The following is a 22630-nucleotide window of genomic DNA, read 5'->3' as shown; positions in this document are numbered from 1 at the left end:
TTTCAAATGGAAGGAGGTAGTTGCCAAGAGAAAGTGACAGCTTCAAAAATTGTTTCCTCGCAGCGTACAATTTAAGCAGAAACAGAAACATGGTAGAATCTGTTGAATTAAATAACTCTTAGAAATGTCTTTAAGAGGATGTTATGAGGTATAATGAATAGCATTCCAAAACTTTGTCGAATGTCTGCATAGTCAAATACTAACAAAGAGAGGGGCTGGTCAGTACTTACCTCAGCTCAGTACAGCCGATAGATACACAAAACAGGACAGAAAATTTTTATACTAGCTTTCGGAACTTTGTTCCTTCTTCAGGGAGGAGAGAAGGGGAAAAAAGGGAAGAAGGGAAAGTGGATTCAGTTACTCACAACCCAGGTTATGAAGCAACAGGTGAAAGGTAAACAGGGAGGGTGGCTGTACTGAGCTGAGGTAAGTACTGGCCAGCCCCTCTATCTCTTTGCATAGTCAGTGATAGTGACATAAACACGCACAATGATTACTAACCATAAAACTAATGCCAAATAAAATGTACATAAAATCACTTATAAAATGACAGTGGAAGAAGACAAATCTGTGAAAATTGGAACAATATAATTTTTCTACTTCACAGGAAATTTAGACAGACAAAATGTGAACTGTAAACTTACTAGTTCCTCTCAGCGATGTACAATATATTCACTGAAATTATTATGAACCACATGGAAAAGCAGGTTGGATTTTAATCCAACACAGGATGAAGCTGGTGTGGTAGAATGGCCCAGTTGCATATCTTGAATGAAATTTATAGAATGGAGCAGTGAGTATGAGATACCAATTTCTAGGGGTTCATTGTAATTGAGAAAGCCTTTGAGCAGGTTTTATCAAAATGTTTACTAATATCTCTTGAAAAATAAAGCATTGGTCAAATCTTATGTTAAAATACTGAAGAACAAACACAACACTGCTACAGATGTCATTATACTTCATTTAGATACTGAGAAATCCAGAATTGATAAAAAGATATGGCAAGGAGGTTCCATATCACAAAACTGTCCTCCGCAGACCTTGTAGTAATATTTAGACACTAACTTGGGAAATGGAAAAGAAATACTTGTTAATGAAACCATGATGATGATGGTCTTCATTTCAGCGATTGCTTTGTTGCCACTCTCCACATTACTCTACCTTAAGCAAGCCTTTTAGTCTCTGCACTACTACTGCAACGTACATCCAGTGGAACATATTTGTTGTTGTGTAGCTTGGGTCACCCCTCTTACTTCTCACAACATTGCTGACTTTTCATTTATGCCTTAGAATGTGTCCTGTCAGCCAGTCCTTTCTTTTAGCAAAAGTGTGCCATAAGACTCCTAGTTTCATTCAACCACCCAGCCAGTGATCACCATGCAATGATATGGGATTTGTCATCATAATACAATGAAAATAAGTATTTCCAGTACACATGTGCATTGAATATATTAATACCAGTATGTTTTATGAGGGTGTTTGGCAATGACCTTGGCTAAGGAACCATACCACCATTTGCCTGAAATGATTTAGAAAATACACAAACTATAAATCAGAATGTAAATGGAAATGGTAGTATGGTGTCAGTGGCTGGGAGTTCCCAGGGGGGAAGTTGGGCCACCAAGTGCAAGTCTTATTGAGTGCTACGCCACAATGGGTGACTTGCACATAGACAAGGGGGGTGAAATGATGATGAAGATAGCACAACACCCACTCCCTGAGGGGAGAAAATCTCCCGCCCCAGCCGGGAATTGAACCCGGGCCCCCATGCGTGGCATTCCAATGTAAATCAGAATGGCCGGCCAGAGCAACTGCTTCGCCCCAAATATATAATCTGTGTGAACAACTGCACTGTCTCAATTGGTTGGCCCCTATTGTGCAATGTTCTTTTGATCAGACACAATTTGCACCAAATATCTTATAATACAAAACATAATTTTATACTGCACAATGGTACATACAGTGGACACCTACTGATGATGACTCTAGGACCAGGGAAATGCAAGTCTGCATATCCTCCCTTCAGTCCATTGGGAAAACTTGAGTCAGTATTCCTCCTGATGAATGAGTTGTGAGCTCAGGAGAATGACAAGACACTTCTACCATGCACTGTTGGTACTGGCACATTTACGTGTAAAACCATTACATTGTGATTATGTATTGTTATGTGATATGGTATTCTAGTTGTCCCCTTCTATTATTAATGCCCACTCCTCCTCCTCCTCCTCCTCTTCCTCCTCCTCCTCCATTGGCACTACATCCCAGGAAGGGACTGGGCCACCTTGATCACTTTCCGCCATTCCTCTCTGGACTTCGCAGTACACCTCCAGTTACAGCAACCAACTTAGGCAGTGTCTTCTGCAACCTCATGTCCCTTTAACAGTGCTGTGTCATTGTCCATTTTCCATGAATCAGTTCGGCTGGTATCTGAACAGGTTAGCCACTTGCCCAACCCCCAACTTGGAGGACCAAGTTTACTCCTTTAGGGAAGTTGACTTCACTACACCTCTAGAGCCCTCTCTGCCCCATGTTGTGGGACGCACCTTGTCTGGCACTTCTGTCAAGACCTCTCTGTCTTGGGTGACCCTGCCAGTAGCTATGCTGCCACTGGTACAGCTCTTGACTCCGACACAAGACGCAAACCCTCCTATCTGACACTGAAGGTGCCTCCAACAAGGCGGCATCCACTAGGAGGGCTTAATGCCTACTCTTGAGTATTCTAAATCATCTTTCATTGTGTTACATGCACTACTTATAAAGTATGTTTTAGCTGCATTTTAAATAGACATATTTTAGTAAATCTTCATTAGTTAATCATCATAATTCTTCAGTAGCACCAAATTTCAAAAACATCTACCTTAAAGGATTGATTGCATAGCCTGTTCCTTTATTTTGAAATAAACACTTTATTTTGTTTTTTAACCCCTTTTGTCATTATCAGCCTACTTGACAATAAAAATTGTTATGCTTTCATTCTGATGTATTCCACATATGAGTGTAGGGGAAAGCAACATGTAATTAAATTCCTAATAAGAGTTTCATGCAACCATAGTATGTACAGGCACGACTATTACATATTGAAGTCTAACACCAAAGCAAATTTCTGGATGGATAAGGTAAAAAATAAAGGGAAGCCAGCCGACCGCTGTGTAAGTGCTGTAGGAAAGTTCGATGGAATGTAAATACACTTTGATTAAAGGAGACCACTTACCAAAAAGCAGAAACATTGAGTCATCAATAGGCACATACAAAAAGAAAGAAAAAATTTGCTTGTATTCAGAGTGATCCATTTTCAAGTTAGAGCAAAATACACTTGACTATGTCCGTACATGGTGCTGGCTTGGTGAACACTGCCAGTGCTGCATTTTGGCAGGTGGACTAGGTTGCGACATGGGTAGTGTTAGGTGGAAGGGGGGGGGGGGTCAGGGGGGAAGCAGGGAGAAGGATTGGGGGGGGGGGGGGGGCTAGTGACCCAGAGGGAGGCAACTAGTTTGTCTGCTAGGAATTCAGGAGGGAGGGGTGGCAGGTACACAGGATAGGCGTGTGAGGCAGGATTGTCAGAGATGGTGGGGGGTGGTGTATGCTGAAGGTTACATGAAGTGAAGTGGTAGGGTGTGATAGGATGGAAGAAAGGGAACTGTTGGGTGGAAGGTGTGGGGTTTGTGGGCTACCAGAGATTGAGTCCAGGACGATTACAGGAATGAAGGAAATGATGCGAGGATAACTTCAGTCTGCATTGTCCAGGGAAGCTGGCGGTGGAGGGAAGGATACAGATGGTGCAGGTTATGAAGCAGCCATTGAAATCGAGCACCTTATGCTCAGTTGCAAGTTGTGCTGTCGGATGGTCAACTTTGTTCATGGCAACAGTTTGGTTTTGGCCATTCATCCATGTTGACGGTTGGTTGGTAGTCATACCAACATAATAAGCTGCTTAGTGTTTTCAGCAGGTTTAGTTTCTGACATGACTGCTTTCAAAGGTGACCTGCCTCTGATGGGGTGGGATAAGCCTGTGACAGAACTAGAGTAGAAAGTGTTGGGTGGATAGACTGAGCAGGTCTCACACCTTGCCCTCCACAGGGCTGTGATCCCTGTGGTAAGGGATTGGGTGTGGCATAGGGATGTGTGGTGCAAAGAAATGCAGAACAGAAACAGCTCTTTAGTAGCTTTTGAGCTCTTGGTCATATGTAAAACGGAAAAAGTGCAACCCCATGTGGGTTTTGTCATTCTGTCGGCATACATCACACACGTGGGATATTTTTGGCCATACCTTATATGGTTATGCGAACCTCGTATTAGGTACGTCATCAAGTGTTATTTTCCCACACAGTGATGTGTGGGATGTAACATGCTGTAAGTGTAATAATTTGTTTATTGGATTGTAGCCAATGGGATGAAATTATCTAATTGCTAAATAATGAAATGAATTGTTTATTTTGGAATAAAATAACAGCCTTTGCAGGAAAAGATTTCCTTAGAAATATTTACAGAAGAGAGTTTCTAACACTTAAATTTATATTTGATGCAAACAAAGGTCTCTCTCTTTAAGAAACACTTCTCTTGCCATTGTCAATTATCTTGCTGCCCAAATAGCAGAACTTGTCTATTTTTAATGTCTCATTTATGAATCTAGTTTCCTGACTATCACCATATTTAAGGCACTACACTGTGTACATTGTTTTACTGCTCATGACATTCATTTTATAATCTTTCTTCAAGATCCTGTCTACAGTGTGCAACACATCTTCCAAGTTCTTTACCTTATCTGACAGAATTACAGTGTCCTTGGCAGACCTAAGCATTTATGTTCCTTTTTTCTGAACTTTCCTTTACTGCTAGCTAATTTACACAGAGTGAATACGCTAATGTGGGCAATAGATAGGCAACAACTTCATCTTATTGCATTCACAGTTTCTGCTCACCTTTCATGTCTTTCCACACATGTGTTTGCAGTTTGGTTTCTGTACAAGTTGTAAATAACCTTTCACTCGCTGTATTTTATCCCTGCTGCCTTCATGACTTCAAAATATATTGCAGTTAGTGTTGTCAAAAGCAAAGAAATTATATTGACTCCAAATGAAATGACAGTGATACATAAAACATACACACATTTGTACAAAAGTGAAAACTCCTCTACAATCTGCAAGGACCCCTTGTTTAGGTTTTCTACATATCTGGATAATCTCATTTCTCAGTATTAAACAAAGTGGAGCACCTAGAAGAGGAGAAAGAATGAAATGAAACTTCATAAGTCGAGAGGCTACGTGATATTATTTACAAAGAACTTTGCAGTATGGGCCTACTTATCAGTATGACTCCCTTCCACCTAGGCCTGGGATGCATCCATTGATTTGCGTGGGAAGGGTACCATAAAGCCATTGTATAATATACTGAGGCAAGCTGGCCCACAGCTGCTGTACCTGTCCATTGTATCCTGGATACTGACACTGGGACAGAGTCGATGTCCAAACTGATCCCACACATGTTCTATCAGGGACAGATCTGGGAATCTTGCTGCCCACTGGAGTACCTCATCACCCCATCACCACTATGAAAATACTGTTGCATGGGAGGTAACACCTGAGGACGCAGGATGTTCCTGACATAATGTTGTGCCATCAGAGGTTCTTCAGTTTCTACCAGCCATAACCTGAAGTCATTCCTGATGGCTTCCCATACTATGATGCCAGGAATAACACCACTGTGCCTCTGCAAAACATTGGAAAAATGGGGCTTCTCCCCAGATTAGTGCCATACTCATTGACAGTAGTCATCCAGGGTAGTGCAGAACAGCAATTCATCACTGAACACAGTTGCATTGTATTTCATGCACAATATGGTGATCCTCTCTTGTTGTTAGATGTGGTCGGCCAGAATCTTTACCTTCTGTATGCTCGCACTCATGTTCAGATGCAGTCCAGTATCAGACCACTGTCACATCAGAGTGCTCATCACATCTGGATACTGCTCAGTTCAACCAGATGGCCAAATGAAGACCCACTGTGTCAGGTGCTGATAATGCTGTCTTACATGATTACATAGCATCGGAATGTTCTCCACAGTGATGACACAACATGAACTGTTTGTGCCACTTACCTAGGTCTATGGACCAATGATGTAAATGTGTACGAACTTAGACTGAAGTCCGACCATGTCTTCTGAGTGAGTTAGTGTAGTTTTTTTTTTTTTTTTAATCATTTCTATATTAATTCCAATGTCTTTTCTGTTATCCTTGGCCATGTCTGCATGTACATTCCCAGTTCTACTACATACCCATCTGTTATGGCCACTTCATCAGTTTACCAAGTCAATAATTGCTTGAAGTTTTATTTCTTTTGTTACGTGTTCTTCCAAGGCAGTTGAATTTTTATTTCCTTAAACTTCCTTACGTTCAAACATTTCAGCTGCTTTCTTGTAACTTCTTGAGTTTCTAACAGCATATCATTATTACTGAGTTACTTTCACTATTAGCTGTGTAACTCTCCCAATTAAGTATGAAATATGGTCTGCAATCTGCCACAGGTGAGTAGAACAGCAAAAGTAGAACTGGCTACACTAACAGCAGTGAAACTAACAATATTTTGGTCATGAAGCAAAAAAATAAATAAAATCCGAAAGAGGCTCAGTTCCATAAACTGTTTGACAGTGCTACACTACAATAGGTCCCCAGGAAAATTTTGAAGGTCCTGTAGAAGTGCTGTGCTAAAGATTGGAAATCTGCAGAAGAGTTTGAGACTCACTGGCACGAAAAACAAAATTCGTCCTTCTGAAGCAAGACAATCATTGTTTTTGAATGAACATGCCCTTTGAGAATGGATTAATTATTGTGTGCAACAAGTACATTCCAGTTGTAATTTTAGTCTTGGAGCATAGAACAAAACATACTCAGATTGTGAGTACTTGCTTATGTTATTCCAGCAATTGTTGAAATTCTGGAATATGTCACCATATATGCCAATGTATCTCTGTTCCATGAAGCACGTGACATGACTTGTCATTGAAAACTCTCATTCATCTATTTGCAACAATCCACAGCCAGTTCTTCTTCGTGTGTGTGTGTGTGTGTGTGTGTGTGTGTGTGTGTGTGTGTGTTTTTCAGAACCCTTGGGCAATATACTGACAAAATTGGTGTGCAAGAGTAATCTGGTTGCCCTTGGTTTGTTCTTCTGTCTAGTTGTTCAATGGGAGCATGTTGACTGGCCACCATACTCTTATTTTTATTGAAGTTTAACTCTGATAGTGGCTTGCAGAACTCCACACTTCATATAGCATTTATTGACACACAGTTTTAAGAGTTTGGGTACCTTATTTGGTGAGGACATGGCATCTGCAAAACTTCACAATTGTTAAATGTCCTCAGATGCCTAAATGGGAAGGCTATCCTCCCATCAGCTGCAACAAATATGGTGTGATAAGTTGATTAGTTCATAACACAGAAAATTATTCTGCAGAGAAGAGCTCTTTGTGAGACTCGTTACACAATAGCGATAGCAAAAACCATTAAGCTTAAAACAGTACAGGGTGGCCATAATACAACTTTCTCCACTTGAGAGAGCCCCCATGGAAAAGCTAGAAGGTAGGATAGTGAAATTGCGTGGAAACAGTTGAAAGGACATGTGTAAAAGAAATAACAAATAAATTGTTGAAAATGTGACAACCATCTGTATCCACGACATCCTGAAACTGCTCTAGATTGCAAGGCTGTAGGGAATTGGCGGTTGACAATTCTGTCATTTCCGAAATGGATTTGCAATGTGCAGAGGTGCGCCATCTTGCATAAAAAATGATCCCATCCCCACATCCAAGCTGTTGGAGAGCCGGAATGATGTGGTTGCACAAAAGACACTAATTCTGCTTATCAGTGACTGTACTGGTGACAGGACTGGAAGCACCTGTGTCTTTGAAAAAATATGGCCCTGTGATAAATGATGCCGTAAACCTGCACCACACAGTGACCTTGTCAGGATGAAATGGTACTGGTTGATTTGCGTGTGGATTTTCTGTTGCCCGTATATGACAGTTCTGTGTATTAACATATCTTGGGTGATGGAAGTGGGCTTCGTATGGCCACAAAATCTTCCATGGCCAATCATTGTCCACTTCTGTGTGAGCAAGAAATTCTAAAGCAAAGATCTCTCTTGCTTGCAGGTCAACAGGAATCAACTGGATAGCAAAGAAAGATGTTTTGTAGGATTTCACACACCACGCTCACGGGTATGTTCAATGTTCGGGCAATTCTCCATGCTCTACTGTTTGCACCCCACCACTTGTCTCCTCCTGCATTGCTGTGGCCACTGGTTCCACTGATGTCGAGTCAATTTGTTTCCTCCCTCTACCAGACTGCACACCAAAAGAGTCTGTCTTTAGGAATTTCGGAATAATTTTCTTGAGACCATTGCAGTCATCGGACCAACGCCTTTTTTCAAACCCTTCAGTGTCCGGAACTAGTGCAAAGCAACGTTTGCACACTCATCATTCTTATAATACAGCTTTACAAGCAGAGTACAATCCTGCATTGAGACAGTCATGGCGAACGTTGCAGATGTGAAAAGAGGAAAAGCCATGTACCTGGTGTGTTTGTACGAACTTCAAAGAGTCGTGTGCATGACAGGTGTTTTCATTTACGTATTCTGACACATACAGCACCATCTAATGATCAATTTTCACACTATTTTTTTTCTGCCATACGTTTACCCCCTTCTCCAATAATATTCCGTTGTAATTTGACGTCATTCTGACCAGTGGTGTTATTTCTACAGCGTTCTGAAACTTTAACTTTAATTATAATCACCCTGTATCAGAGCTCCATTACTCCTAGTTGACCTACTTCTGCTGCAGAGCAAGTAAATTTTAAGACTCTGGGATCTTCAGATTTTGGCTGAGATTGGCTGCAGTGATGCATTTGACACCGCTCATGCTGTGAAAAGTTTTCCAGTCACTAATAGTGGAGACAATGAAATCGAGATAGTTGAGTACATATTGCCAGCATGATAAACTTGGGCAGTCTCTTCAATGTAGCAAACAATTGATAGCTCCAGCTGTTCATCTTTTTTACATTCCCTGAATGGAGGACCTTGTATGTACTGCAGAACACCAGTGCCAGATCATTGCTGCTGCTGCTGCTCCATAACACAAGTGAAGTCCCAGTGCTGGTAGCTGGTAGAAATGATGAATTGTTTTTGAACAAGTATGTCAAGGCAATATTGTTGGTTGAGCCACTGACCATTGTCTAATAATATCAGCTAAAATAGGATTCCACATTTCACTTAAGGCCCTTGTATCTATAATGTTATCTGCCAGTTTAACTTTGATTGATTCCTTTTCATACACAGCCCAATAGTGAGACGCAGGGGCAACTATCTGTCTCTTTCATCATACACCGTTCTGTGTCCCTTTGTTTGACAATGCTCCACCATTGCAGATTTATGAGATTGTAGTAATTGAGTGTGGCAGTGGTGCTCAAAACGTGTTTTGGAAACAGTGAATTGTCCGAATGGCAGGAGACTTGGTAAATGCTGGACTTCCTCAATCCTAGACAATCTTTTATCAAGCCAAGGGTCACTCTGACAGATGAAATATAGTTTTAATATTAAATCTCTTTAAAACCCTTCCTATCTTTGAAGATGTCCCCACCCCATCAACCCACTACCCCCACACAGTGTCTGGTAGGACAGTAACTGATCCGATCTACATTGATCTTCTGCTGGTCCAAACTCTCTAAAAAACAAGTGACCTGTTTGTCAATGTAGCCATTTTGCGTGAACATGAGCTTGAGGTGTTCTTAAGTCAAGCTTTCTGGGTCCAGGAAGGTGTAAGCCCTCCTTACGTCTGTTTGTACAGCAGACGACAACTTGTATAAAAATATATTAGTCCATGTGCAGATCTTCAATGCAAAAAAGTACAATTTTCAACTTGGCCATTTCTGATTTTCATCAAATTTGGTATGTTTGTTGTACATGGTGAGAGAATGATAAAGGCCAAATTACAGAATTGCAACACAACTACACAACAAAATTTATGGCCACCCGAAGTTTTGAAAATGTGTTAAAAAAAACCACTGCTGACAGAAACGGCTGTAATTTCTGTTCTAATAGATACGCACTAGTGAAACAGGTAAATTTGGAAATGACTGGGAAAAGGGTTTTAAATGCTAACCAATGTAACCATACTTAAACAATGTATACAGTTCAGTTCAGTTACGTTGACCCTTCACCTTGAATATTTCAAAACATGTCACAATCATACAAAACAATCAAGTTGTAATGACATTTGTATTAGCGGATATAAATTAATACGTACAGCCATGTGATACAATAAAGCAATACAAACTGCAACAAAATGACATAAACTACTGAAAAACATTTTCACTGTTAAAAAAAAAATGACGTGATAGTAACACCTAGTAAGGCAGCAATGTGAACAGGCAAATAGCAAGCATTTTTAATTTAACTAATTACTGGTCTGCTTGCGAGGTGAACAGGCTAATAACAAGCATTTTTATTTTCACCACTCACCGTTAAGCAGGCAATATGAAGAGGCCAATAGCAAGTATTCTTGTTTTGAACAATTACAGGTAAAGTTGTGAGGCGAATTTTTATTTTGACCAATCACATGTAATCTTTCAAAAGGAGCAGGCCAGTAGCAAGCATTCTTCTTCCCTGACTGTTGAGTCAGAAGATAGGAAATTGTGTGAGTGAAGTGTTTTTGTTCAAAGCTTGGATGACATTGTGGATGCTACATGTACAGAGGAAGTTGTAGCAAAAGTGTTGTTTTTTGTGCCTTTACAAATCTACCAGGTGAAGATGGCGTTTGATAGGATTGTGTACTGCTGTAACTGCTTCAGGGAAAATAGACACAACATATGCAAGAAAAGTCTATGTAAAGTGTAAATGTTGATGGTTGGTAAGATCAGTGGCACAATGACAGACCGCAAAATATGTGACGTGTAGGAAAAAATTAACAAGGGCCCATCCCAAGTACATTGAAACAGATAGGGATCAGTTGCATTAAATGACAGTCTGCTATCTCTTGGTGAATCCCCAGTGAAGGAGAGGAGACAGATAGAAAACATGCACACAGAAAAAGTTTGAGAAAGTTTCAGAGGTACTCCAAACTAAAGAAAACATACACGCAGAAAAAGCTTGAGAAAGTGTCAGAGGTACTTCAGAGTAAATATGTACCCAGTGTTGGAGAAAAAGTGGAAGGTGAAACAAATTTGGAATCTGAAATTATAACACAGTTGAAAGAGATGTTAAGTACTAGCACCATAGGCAGTGAGAAGGTCCAGATGTTGACACTTCTTCCAAAAAGTTGGAGCATTCGAAGAATTGAAATTTAATTTGGGGCCTCAAAACTATTTATTGAGAAAAGCTAAATAGTTAGTCAAAGTGGTTTCTTAGCAACTCCTATTCCAATGCCTAGATGTGTCCTAAGGGAACTCATTGTGAACTATGTCATCGAATTTTGTAACAGAGAATAGATGAGCCACTGTTTGCCTGTGGAAAAAGGATTTTGTTACTGTCAAGGAAATGGTTCCAGGGTTCATAAGTAAAAATAACTGGTGTCGGGGAACCTGAATAAGCTTCATAAAGTATTCAGAGATATACATCCAGGGCTGACAATAAAATTATCAAAATTTTGCCACTTACGATCCAAGTACTGTGTGCTGGCTGGTGCGAATGGTACCCAACGTGTGCGTTTGTAGTATTCACCAAAATGTGGAAGTTCATGTTGGAATGTTGCAGATGGAAAGAGTTGACATGTGATGCTGACTGTCAACATGTACAAATACTGCCTGGTGTACATTATATGCAATCCTACACAGCCAAAATATTATATGTCAGCATGTGAAAACTCTCCAGGTACACATTCTTTCACAACATACCTGGGAGAGTTGTTTGATGAAAATAGAATTAATGAAGTAACACACAAACTGCTGACATGTACAGACAGAACAACTCTGCACACTCGCTTGTCTTCTGTGGAAGACTTCTTGGAAAATGTCATCAACTAATTAAAAAGCTGTCGCTGCTGCACTCCTTCAAAGCCACCTAACAGTCTGAATTTCTTCAACATGTGAAAGTGACATTTTGTGACAATGAGTACATTGTTATATGCGATTTTGCAGAGAATTATACAGTTGTGTTTCAGGATGAGGTCCAAGGGTTTCACAGAAATGATGCTTAGGCCACTATTCATCCATTTTTTGTTTATTATAGGCATCCAGAAACCCATTTCATTTATCACCACATCAGAATGCCTTAAACATGACACTGTGAGTGTTCATCTTTTCCATCATTATTTGGTTAACTTCATAATATCTCATTTCCATAGAACACTCTAGTACATTTATTACTTCTCAAATGGTACTGCAGCCCAGTATAAAAACAGCGAGAACATTGCAAACATATCTTTTCATCTGGGCAATTTCAATGTCTGTGCAGAGTGGCATTTCCTTGCCGCATAACATGGCAGAAGACCATGTTATGGTATCGTTGGTACCATTAGGAGACATCCTGCTAATGCCAGCCTGCAGTGTGTCTAAAACTCTCAGATAATATACCCAGACAGCTGTTGGAATGGTGTTCCAGGAGCATTGCACTTGTCATTTTCATTATACAAAAAACAAGGAGTGTGGCGAAGAAGTATCTGTCCTGCAAGAGTGGTTTTTACCAATTAGCACAGTTGCGTGTACCTACAAGTTACACTGTGTTATTCCCACTGGCAATAATAAAATCCGGATGAAGGTTTTCTTCTATTCACCAGACACAAAAAATGAATACTTAACATGGAACCAACAGTACTCATACCTCATGATATCATAGGGTTTGTTGCATGGCTTAGATGTGTTTTGAATGTTAATGAAGATACCAGTGAGGTTATGATTAGCTTCCTACAGCCTCGTTACATTAATCATCTTTTATATACCCTGAGGAACATGACATTTTTACTGTGAGCAAGAATGACATTACTACACTTGCTGATGTAAGAACAGCAACAGACTGAATATATGTCATTTCACCAAAAGAGACACAAATAAAGTTGTTTTGAAGAGGCGATATTACCCCACCAGGGCAGAGGTCAACGGAGTGCATGCAAAACCTCTTTCCTGGTTTCTTCTGCTAGATCCTCAGGAAGGTTGGGCTCTGCTTGCTCCACAGATCGGAAAGGATTCAGTGACCTTCTTGAGAGGGTGGGGGGGTTTCTTGGCGTGGGAGCAAAATTTAGGGCTTCCTCAAAACTGATAGCTTGGCTTCATCAAATTCTTCACTGGTAAGATTAATCACAATCCATCAATGTGTGTCATAATCAGATGTCATGGGTCGAGAACAACAAAGTCAAAATTTTGAAGACTGAGAACTGAACATGCTCCTGTGTACTCAGTCTGATAGTGCCTAAGGAGATCAATCCAACAATTCCCTAGATATCTTTAAGAAAAATGAATGTGCCCTGTCACTAAGGCAAAACTAACATGCTTCTTAATACTGTTGCCCATTTTGATTATTAACATAACAAATTAATCTTGCAAATTTAGGTATGATATCTTGGGTACAGGGGCTCCGCAGAAAAGCAAGTGCACGCAGCATTGTCCCCTTCTTATGTTCATCAAACTTCCATACAATTTCAACCATTTCCTCCTTGTAGAAGCTCTCGCTGTGATGAACAGTGGTCTTCGACTCAGCTGACAGTATGTATCGATGTAAGCATTTGATAATGCGTCATCGTTTCAGCCGGCTTTCCTACTGGGTAACTGTATCTTCAGTTTCATGAGCAGACAGCACCAACGATTTATGGCACATGCGCTGTTGGTTTGCCACAGTATATAAAAGGGCTGCAATTCATGGTGTGATCCAGTTCCAGGGAGTTCAACGAACAGCATTCCCATCTGATGATGGCGGGCAGATGTGCTGCCGAAATATTATGTCGTGAAGATTGTAAGATCAAGCTGCAGAGGCAACAAGAATATCATCAGTTAATACATCCAATAATCATTTTACAATTGCCAGCTTAATACAGAGGGAAACATTCCACGTAGGAAAAATATATCTAAAAAAAAAAAGATGATGTGACTTACCAAATGAAAGTGCTGGCAGGTCGACAGACACACAAATGAACACAAACATACACACAAAATTCAAGCTTTCGCAACAAACTGTTGCCTCATCAGGAAAGAGGGAAGGAGAGGGAAAGACGAAAGGATGTGGGTTTTAAGGGAGAAGGTAAGGAGTCATTCCAATCCCGGGAGCGGAAAGACCTACCTTAGGGGGAAAAAAGGACGGGTATACACTCGCGCGCGCACACACACACACATATCCATCCACACATATTCAGACACAAGCAGACATCTGCTTGTCTGTATATGTGTGGATGGATATGTGTGTGTGTGTGAGTGTATACCCGTCCTTTTTTCCCCCTAAGGTAGGTCTTTCCGCTCCCGGGATTGGAATGACTCCTTACCTTCTCCCTTAAAACCCACATCCTTTAGTCTTTCCCTCTCCTTCCCTCTTTCCTGATGAGGCAACAGTTTGTTGCGAAAGCTTGAATTTTGTGTGTATGTTTGTGTTCGTTTGTGTATCTGTCGACCTGCCAGCACTATCATTTGGTAAGTCACATCATCTTATATATATATATATATATATATATATATATATATATATAACAGAGGGAAACATTCCACGTGGAAAAAATATATCTAAAAGAAAGAAAGTGATGAGACTTACCAAACAAAAGCGCTGGCAGGTCGATAGACACACAAACATACACACAAAATTCTAGCTTTCGCAACAAACGGTTGCTTCTTGAGGAAAGAGGGAAGGAGAGGGAAAGATGAAAGGAAGTGGGTTTTAAGGGAGAGGGTAAGGAGTCATTCCAATCCCGGGAGCGGAAAGACTTACCTTAGGGGGAAAAAAGGACGGGTATACACTCGCACTCGCACTCGCTATCCTCTCTTCTCGCTATCCGCCAGGCCTCAATCTCCGCTAATCTCCAATTTCTATTTGCCGCCGCTCGTACCTCACCTGTCTTTCAACATCACCTTTGCCTCTGTACTTCCGCCTCGACTGACACCTCTGCCCAAAGTCTTTGCCTTTACAAATGTCTGCTTGTGTCTGTGTATATGCGGATGGATATGTGTGTGTGTGCGAGTGTATACCCGTCCTTTTTTCCCCCTAATGTAAGTCTTTCCGCTCCCGGGATTGGAATGACTCCTTACCCTCTCCCTTAAAACCCACTTCCTTTCATCTTTCCCTCTCCTTCCCTCTTTCCTGACGAAGCAACCGTTTGTTGCGAAAGCTAGAATTTTGTGTGTATGTTTGTGTTTGTTTGTGTGTCTATCGACCTGCCAGCGCTTTTGTTTGGTGATATATATATATATATATATATATATATATATATATATATATATATATATATATATATATATGATGTGACTTACCATACAAAAGTGCTGGCAGGTCGATAGCTATAGTCTCTTTGCCTGTCTGCTTGTGTGTGTGTGTGTGTGTGTGTGTGTGTGTGTGTGTGTGTGTGTGTGTATATATATATATATATATATATATATATACCTGTCCTTTTTTCCCCCTAAGGTAAGTCTTTCCGCTCCCGGGATTGGAATGACTCCTTACCCTCTCCCTTAAAACCCACTTCCTTTCGTCTTTCCCTCTCCTTCCCTCTTTCCTGACGAAGCAACCATTGGTTGCGAAAGCTAGAATTTTGTGTGTATGTATGTGTTTGTTTGTATATATATCGACCTGCCAGCGCTTTCGTATGGTAAGCCACATCATCTTTGTTTTTAGATATATTTTTCCCGATGTGACTTTCCAAACAAAAGCGCTGGCACGTCGATAGACACACAAACATACACACAAAATTCAAGCTTTCGCAACAAACTGTTGCCTCATCAGGAAAGGGGCAAGGAGAGGGAAAGACGAAAGGATGTGGGTTTTAAGGGAGAGGGTAAGGAGTCATTCCAATCCCGGGAGCGGAAAGACTTACCTTAGGGGGAAAAAAGGACGGGTATACACTCGCGCACGCGCGCACACACACACACACACATCCATCCACACATATACAGACACAAGCAGACATATTTAAAGACAAAGAGTTTGGGCAGAGATGTCAGTCGAGGCAGAAGTGCAGAGGCAAAGATGTTGTTGAATGACAGGTGAGGTATGAGTGGCGGCAACTTGAAATTAGCGGAGATTGAGGCCTGGTGGGTAACGGGAAGAGAGGATATATTGAAGAGCAAGTTCCCATCTCCGGAGTTCGGATAGGTTGGTGTTGGTGGGAAGTATCCAGATAACCCGGACGGTGTAACACTGTGCCAAGATGTGCTGGCCGTGCACCAAGGCATGTTTAGCCACAGGGTGATCCTCATTACCAACAAACACTGTCTGCTTGTGTCCATTCATGCGAATGGACAGTTTGTTGCTGGTCATTCCCACATAGAATGCATCACAGTGTAGGCAGGTCAGTTGGTAAATCACGTGGGTGCTTTCACACGTGGCTCTTCCTTTGATCGTGTACACCTTCCGGGTTACAGGACTGGAGTAGGTGGTGGTGGGAGGGTGCATGGGAGTAGGTTTTACACCGGGGGCGGTTACAAGGATAGGAGCCAGAGGGTAGGGAAGGTGGTTTGGGGATTTCATGGGGATGAACTAACAGGTTACGAAGGTTAGGTGGACGGCGGAAAGACACTCTTGGTGGAGTGGGGAGGATTTCATGAAGGATGGATCTCATTTCAGGGCATGATTTGAGGAAGTCGTCTCCCTGCTGGAGAGCCACATTCAGAGTGACCTCCTACCCTTTCTGACACCTCCCTCTTCATTTTTGTTTATCCTTGTCCTCACTGTGTGTAAGACACTCTCATTCTTTCCTTTTTAACCTTCCCCATTCTAACCCTTACTCCTTACTGCAGAAGGAACCAAGTTCTAAAATGTGATCCAGATTTAATATTAGAAGTTAACTCTTCTCATAATTGTTGGATTACCTGGTTCTAAAGTGAGGTCTCACCATCCCCAATAGACCCGACAGCTCCATTAAATGCAATGTTCATACTGACCATAGTATTGACGGAAGTTTTACTTTTGTGCTATTGTCAGTGAACAAATTATTTCGTACCTTATGTCCAAGTCTGCATGTTAATGAAGTCATCCCTTGTGCTTTTTCTTCCCCGGATACAGATTAGTGTGCTATGTGTATTGTCATGCTCAGAACCAAGCATTCTGTATAAAGGGTGTCCCAAGAGAAATTGCCAGTATTCAGGGAATGATAATTCGAAGCAAAACAGTCTAGTGAAAGTGAAAGTGGACTCTAAAATGCATACCTTAAGAGCTAAGAGCATGATCATTTGTTCAGTAGAAGAGATGTGTTCCACAGTATCAAAGTTGAAATAGTGCTCCTCTTAAGGTATTCATTTTGGAGCCCATGTTTACTAGACTTTTTTTGCTTCGAATGAACATTCCTGTCGTATCCCTCAATATTGACATTCCTCCTGGTACACTCTGTATTTACATATTCTTCATTTATCCCCTCCCTCCCCCTGCCCCCCCCCCCCCACCAACTCTCGTGGGGCCCCCCTTCCCCTTGTCTCCTTTTTTTTCCATTAGGTTCCTATCCTATCTTGTATGGCTCACTCTTTATATCAACTTATCGCTGTAGGCTTTAAAGAATCAACTATAATGATTTATTACTTACTCTCCACAAATCATTCTTATTTTGAACAGGACAAAACAATTCAGAGAATGTTATGCATTACCACACTTGTCTTCATATCTGTACATGTAAGCTGGAGCCATCTACTAATTATACCATTCCTCATGTGGTGTTCACCATACCTTTAGGATCTGGGACTAACTGGTAGCCATTTCACAGCAAGTTTTCCTTCATATGGAAGTATTTCTGCCTAATTTTGTCTCCATTTGCTCCTGTCCTATACAGCATTCTTGTGGAAACCAGTAAAAGTTTCCATATTGTGCCAAGCTCTTTCTGACAAGTTTCTAATCAGAAAAATAATCTTCGTGGCAGTTACCATGCAGAAGAAAGGAATTTGAATTATTGCCAATCTTTTATGTGCCTTTCAACTGTAGTCTTTAATTGAGGTTCGCAAATCCCTTATCAGCTCTAAAAGTGCTTTCCTGCTACCGTCAATAAGTTTATGTTTGCTTCCCATATTTGTGTTAACATAAGTCATTTCCCACAAACTGTATATTTAGTAATCCAAAATTGAATAATATAATTGGATGGATAAAAAAACCTACTCACCAAGCAGCAGCAGAACACACACTTAAAAGGAGGTTATAATTAGGCAAGTTTTCAGAGCCAGGCCACTGGTTGATAACTTGGTGGTAGTCATGCCAATGTAAAACACCGAACTAAGCACTGTTTGGCCTTTTGCATCAGCATGACAAATAGCAGTTTATAAATTAGGATGAAAGGGCATAGGCAGAAGGTGTATACTGCCAACATGTAATATTATGTTGCAGAGTATGCACTAAAACATGACAATCGTGACCTCAGTGCCTGTTTCACCACATGCACCACCTGGATTATTCCCCCAGACATCAGTTTCTCAGAATTCTGCAGGTGGGAACTAGCACTACAACATGTCCTCAGTTCTCAAACCCCACCTGGCCTTACTTTTGCATTAATTTCTTCTGTTTCAGCATTTCTTCACAGTAACAAGTCCTTTCTTCACTCCATTTTAGTTTTCTACATCTTTCATTTTCTTGCCTGTCTATTTTTCGCCTCTTTCATTCCCACCTCAGTTACGTACAACACACTAAGCTTTTCACTTTTATTAACTCGTACACTATGTTTAAGCAGTAATGTGTCTTACATATTACCCTGTCTTCCACCTTTGAGCTTTCAGGTTTTCAAATCTCAGCAGGTGCAGTTCCCAACAACAGCCAGTCTTTCCTTGTCATCCTATCTCGTAAGTCTCCTAAGACCCACAGGTCTGGGTGACTTTTGCAAAATCTTCCCCTTTTCCTAGACCTCTCCAATCCTTTTCCTTCATCCCTCTTCCTTCCCCTTCAATCATTTTGCCTGAAGGAGGAGCCACTGGCTCCAAACGCCTGCCTAATTATAACCTCCTTTCGTATGTATGTTCTGCCACCACTTGGTGAGTAGATTTTTTGATCTATCCAACAACATTATTTTGTCAAAAATCCAAAATTGAAGCTATACATAGTGTGTAACAGAGTAGCCCCCACTCGCTATGCCAAACTACTTACAGCAGCGCATTACATTGTACTGCACCACTTGATGGAAAATTTATTCTTAGTCATCCTGTTGGGTAGTTGTAACATTGAAAGCCCACTTGCCATGTCACAAGCACTGCTCACTCTTTAGTTTACAGACAGTTTCTTATTTTGGAGAGTAATGCAAGAGATTTTACCTTTGTTCATCTAAACTACATACTGACTTGCCTAACTTTCACTGAAAAGTCTTTGTCTTTCATGCTGTCCTGGCTTATTTCTCTGGCTGTCAGTGTTTGTCTTAAGAAATAAAGCAGTCATAAGCCAGAAGATTTATTCGAACGCCTCGGGCTAAACTAAAGACTGTCTTCTTTCAATTGCTTTGACCCGGGCTTTCCATTATTTATTAACAATCGTGCCTAGATCTGTATTGTTGGTCCTACAGAAAAGGAGCAGTGTTGGTGGTAAGGACTGTCCCCAGATACAAGCTCTTTGTTATGTAAAGCAATGTATCACTTTGTCTGATGACTTCTCTTCCATTTCTGAATTTTCCATTATGTTCTATGGGTCATTTTCATAATAAATTTTACTTCTGCCAAGTGCAACAATTATATGTTATTAATGTTGTATTGATTTAAATATGTCTGTATGCTGACAGTTTACAGATCTGCTCTCATAACAAAATAAAGTAATTTGGTAGCAGAAGTAGTATGTAATACTTTTCAACCAAATGAGTTTCTAAATAAAAATTATATAATAGAAGTTGTGCCAATGAAATTTCTTTCGGTTCCTTTCGTATTTGTCAGATGTTTAATATCATTAGGAAAGTAACCAGAGTTGCTTGCAGCATTATTCACGACTTTCTAAACTAATGGTAACTCTAATTAAGAGTATGAAGGGATTTTTTCTTCTGGTATTGTAGTTATGGATATTATTATTTGTCCTGAACTCTTATGGATTATTTATTACAATTTTAATGTGAGAAAGTATGTAATGTCATGCTGTAGTTAAAATACATAGCTCCTTAACCAACTGTCTACAAGATAATAGTGAGTGAGTACCCTATACTATTTTTATAGAAAGCTTTTGTGCGATGAAAACTTCCACTATACTACTAAAAATTCATAATAAATTATTGAACGAAAATAAACAAAAAATATTAATTTGTGGATTTGTGTCTGATCAGTGCTTGTCACAAAGTGCAGGAATTATTGAACTGGTCTGTTTAGGAAGCTCTAAGGCATATTTCTCTAGTTACATACATGTGCCCAAAATATTGGAATATCCTGTACACACATTATTTACAGTGTTGTCTGTGGCTGCAGGAGTTGGGAATAATTATAATATTTGTGTTAATAGGAAAAAGAAGTAATTCTGTTTGATGTATATTAAATGGAAGCCCATTTACATGTTAACAAGAGGCCTAATATTGAACCTCATGCAGCTCCATTAAAGATGTCTACAGCCGCCGCCCCCCCCCCCCCCCCCCCTCACCTCAAACAAAAGTCCCTGTCTACAGTTGTTGAATTTGTGTACTACAACGCTCTTTATTCTTTTTGTTCAGAATAAAGTGAGCCACTTGATTTGTTAGCTATACCAGTACTGATAATGTCATAAAATCTTTGTTTTTCTGCTTAAATAATATTGTGAATTGCATTGTCATAATCCTTGCAAAGATAGAAAATACTGACTAAAACTGTTTTGTTATTTAGTCCTTGCAAAATTTAGTGAATTAATATAAAATAGTGTTGTTGAGCGAACCTTCTGAGATGTAAATTATTATTATTATTATTATTATTATTATTATTATTATTCCCAAGGCAAGACACTCTGTATAGCATATTAATTTCATTTAAAGTGGTAATTCATACTCCTTGTTCCATTTTGTAATTTCACTCACAAATTATGTATGGCCCAATGTTATAGATTACTTCTAGAGCCTGCTTCTTCCTTTGCTTGATTCAGATTCCTTTTTTTGTTAGTACCTTGTATATTACAGATAGGATAGAGATAAGTATTTTCTTTTGTGAAATAGAAAATTTACAGTAGGCCTATCTTTCAATTTTTGAGAATTGTCATCTTTGAAAGCCATCCTGCAAACAATTTTGCCAGTTCCGTATGCATTAGTTAAGAACTCCGCAAATGCATAGATTATCTCTGTTGTTAATTAGTATGCAAGCTACCATCTTAACTGGTGAAATGTGATATTTGCCCAGCTTAAATTATGGGGAAATGTTCATTATATCGTCTTGAAGATTTTTCCAATATGTACAGATCTCTGTGTGAATTCATTAACTATCACCAAATGAAGAGTTACTTATTCATCATTGTCCTGCTTTAATTTGGGCAAGAAACAGTTGGATCATAGGCAGAGTATTCACCAGTACAATGCAGGCTAGTGTACAAAATAGTTATTGTTCTTCAACTTACATTACAATTCTAACTTAAAGATTAGTCTTGCACTGTTAGGAGAATAGTATGTATGAAGTTAGGAAGGGGCGCAGATGAAAGGACATAACCCATCGAGGATAAGGGAAGAGCAACTGCTGCTGTCCACCTCCAAGGAAAATATCTTTGCAAACTGAACCTGCAACCTACCCTGCCTGCCAGACAGACATAGTTCAAGTAAGATTATTGTTCACTCAGAATGTGGGAAAAATAGTTATATACTTAGGATCAGTTCGCTCAATAATGAGGAAAGGGGAGTAAGGAGGGGGAGGGGTGGAGAGAGGCTCACATATTAGCATGGAACCAAAGTTATTAATAAAGTGAAAGCTGTTTGCGTTACACACAACAAGATTGTGTGCTTGGAAAGTTTATTTTGATCTTTAAACCCTTCGAGTAAGACAGAGACAAATGACTTACAATTAAAATGCCGGTCATACGCCTAACTTGGTAAGGTTCACAAATTTGTAACTACCCTTTTTTCGTGCATCTAAACGAAGTTGTTTCTGAACACTTCCAAAATCTTCACTGTCGCGAGTATCGTATAATGCAAGAAACTAATTCATTAGAGACATCCTCCAGATTTTGGCAGCTGGTTTTGTAATGGTGAACAATTTGAACTTAGTGGCACGCGTAACGATCATAATTGTACTGTGGCTATCATTCGTGGAAGTCGTGTTTAGGTACTTCTTTCCATTGCGTACAGCGAATGCTACTGCCGATAAACAGAAGACCCCACAAATAACACAGCGTAGTCCCCATGTATTCGTTACGTAATGTTTTTAACCTTGAATGTGTTAAGGTTTGCAGTAGCCAAGTGGACAAACAGATAAGATTATAACAATTTCCCCGGTTTTCATGATGAGCCTCTTCACTTGACAATATTTCAGGTAACCGGTAAGTAATGCTCAGTATACGGTTACACGTCCTTCGTCACGGAAAATTAACCGTGTAAGAAACACGCACCCAAGTGGCCGGTTTGCGTTGCCTAG

At 40.2% G+C, this 22630-nt stretch overlaps 1 protein-coding gene across 6 annotated transcripts in view; it reads left to right on the top strand.

Moving 5' to 3' along the window:
* Positions 1-22630, top strand: part of LOC126251818 (D-aspartate oxidase) — a 253875-nt gene that overhangs the window by 120747 nt on the left and 110498 nt on the right. The window contains exon 1 of one of the 6 annotated variants that reach the window (XM_049952471.1): positions 22380-22535. The exons of 3 other annotated variants lie outside the window; for them this stretch is intronic. Coding sequence is in view for 1 of the 3 variants with exons in the window: in XM_049952468.1 (XP_049808425.1) it covers positions 22543-22589 (47 nt within the window). In the remaining 2 variants the exon portion in view is untranslated. Of the gene's footprint in view, positions 1-22379; positions 22590-22630 lie in introns of those variants that run through there. 2 more of the 6 variants (XM_049952475.1, XM_049952468.1) reach the window with 2 other exon arrangements.

The sequence above is a fragment of the Schistocerca nitens genome, chromosome 4 (assembly GCF_023898315.1).
Source record: "Schistocerca nitens isolate TAMUIC-IGC-003100 chromosome 4, iqSchNite1.1, whole genome shotgun sequence".
Lineage (NCBI taxonomy): Eukaryota > Metazoa > Arthropoda > Insecta > Orthoptera > Acrididae > Schistocerca > Schistocerca nitens.
This window is presented reverse-complemented; position numbering and strand designations above follow the sequence as displayed.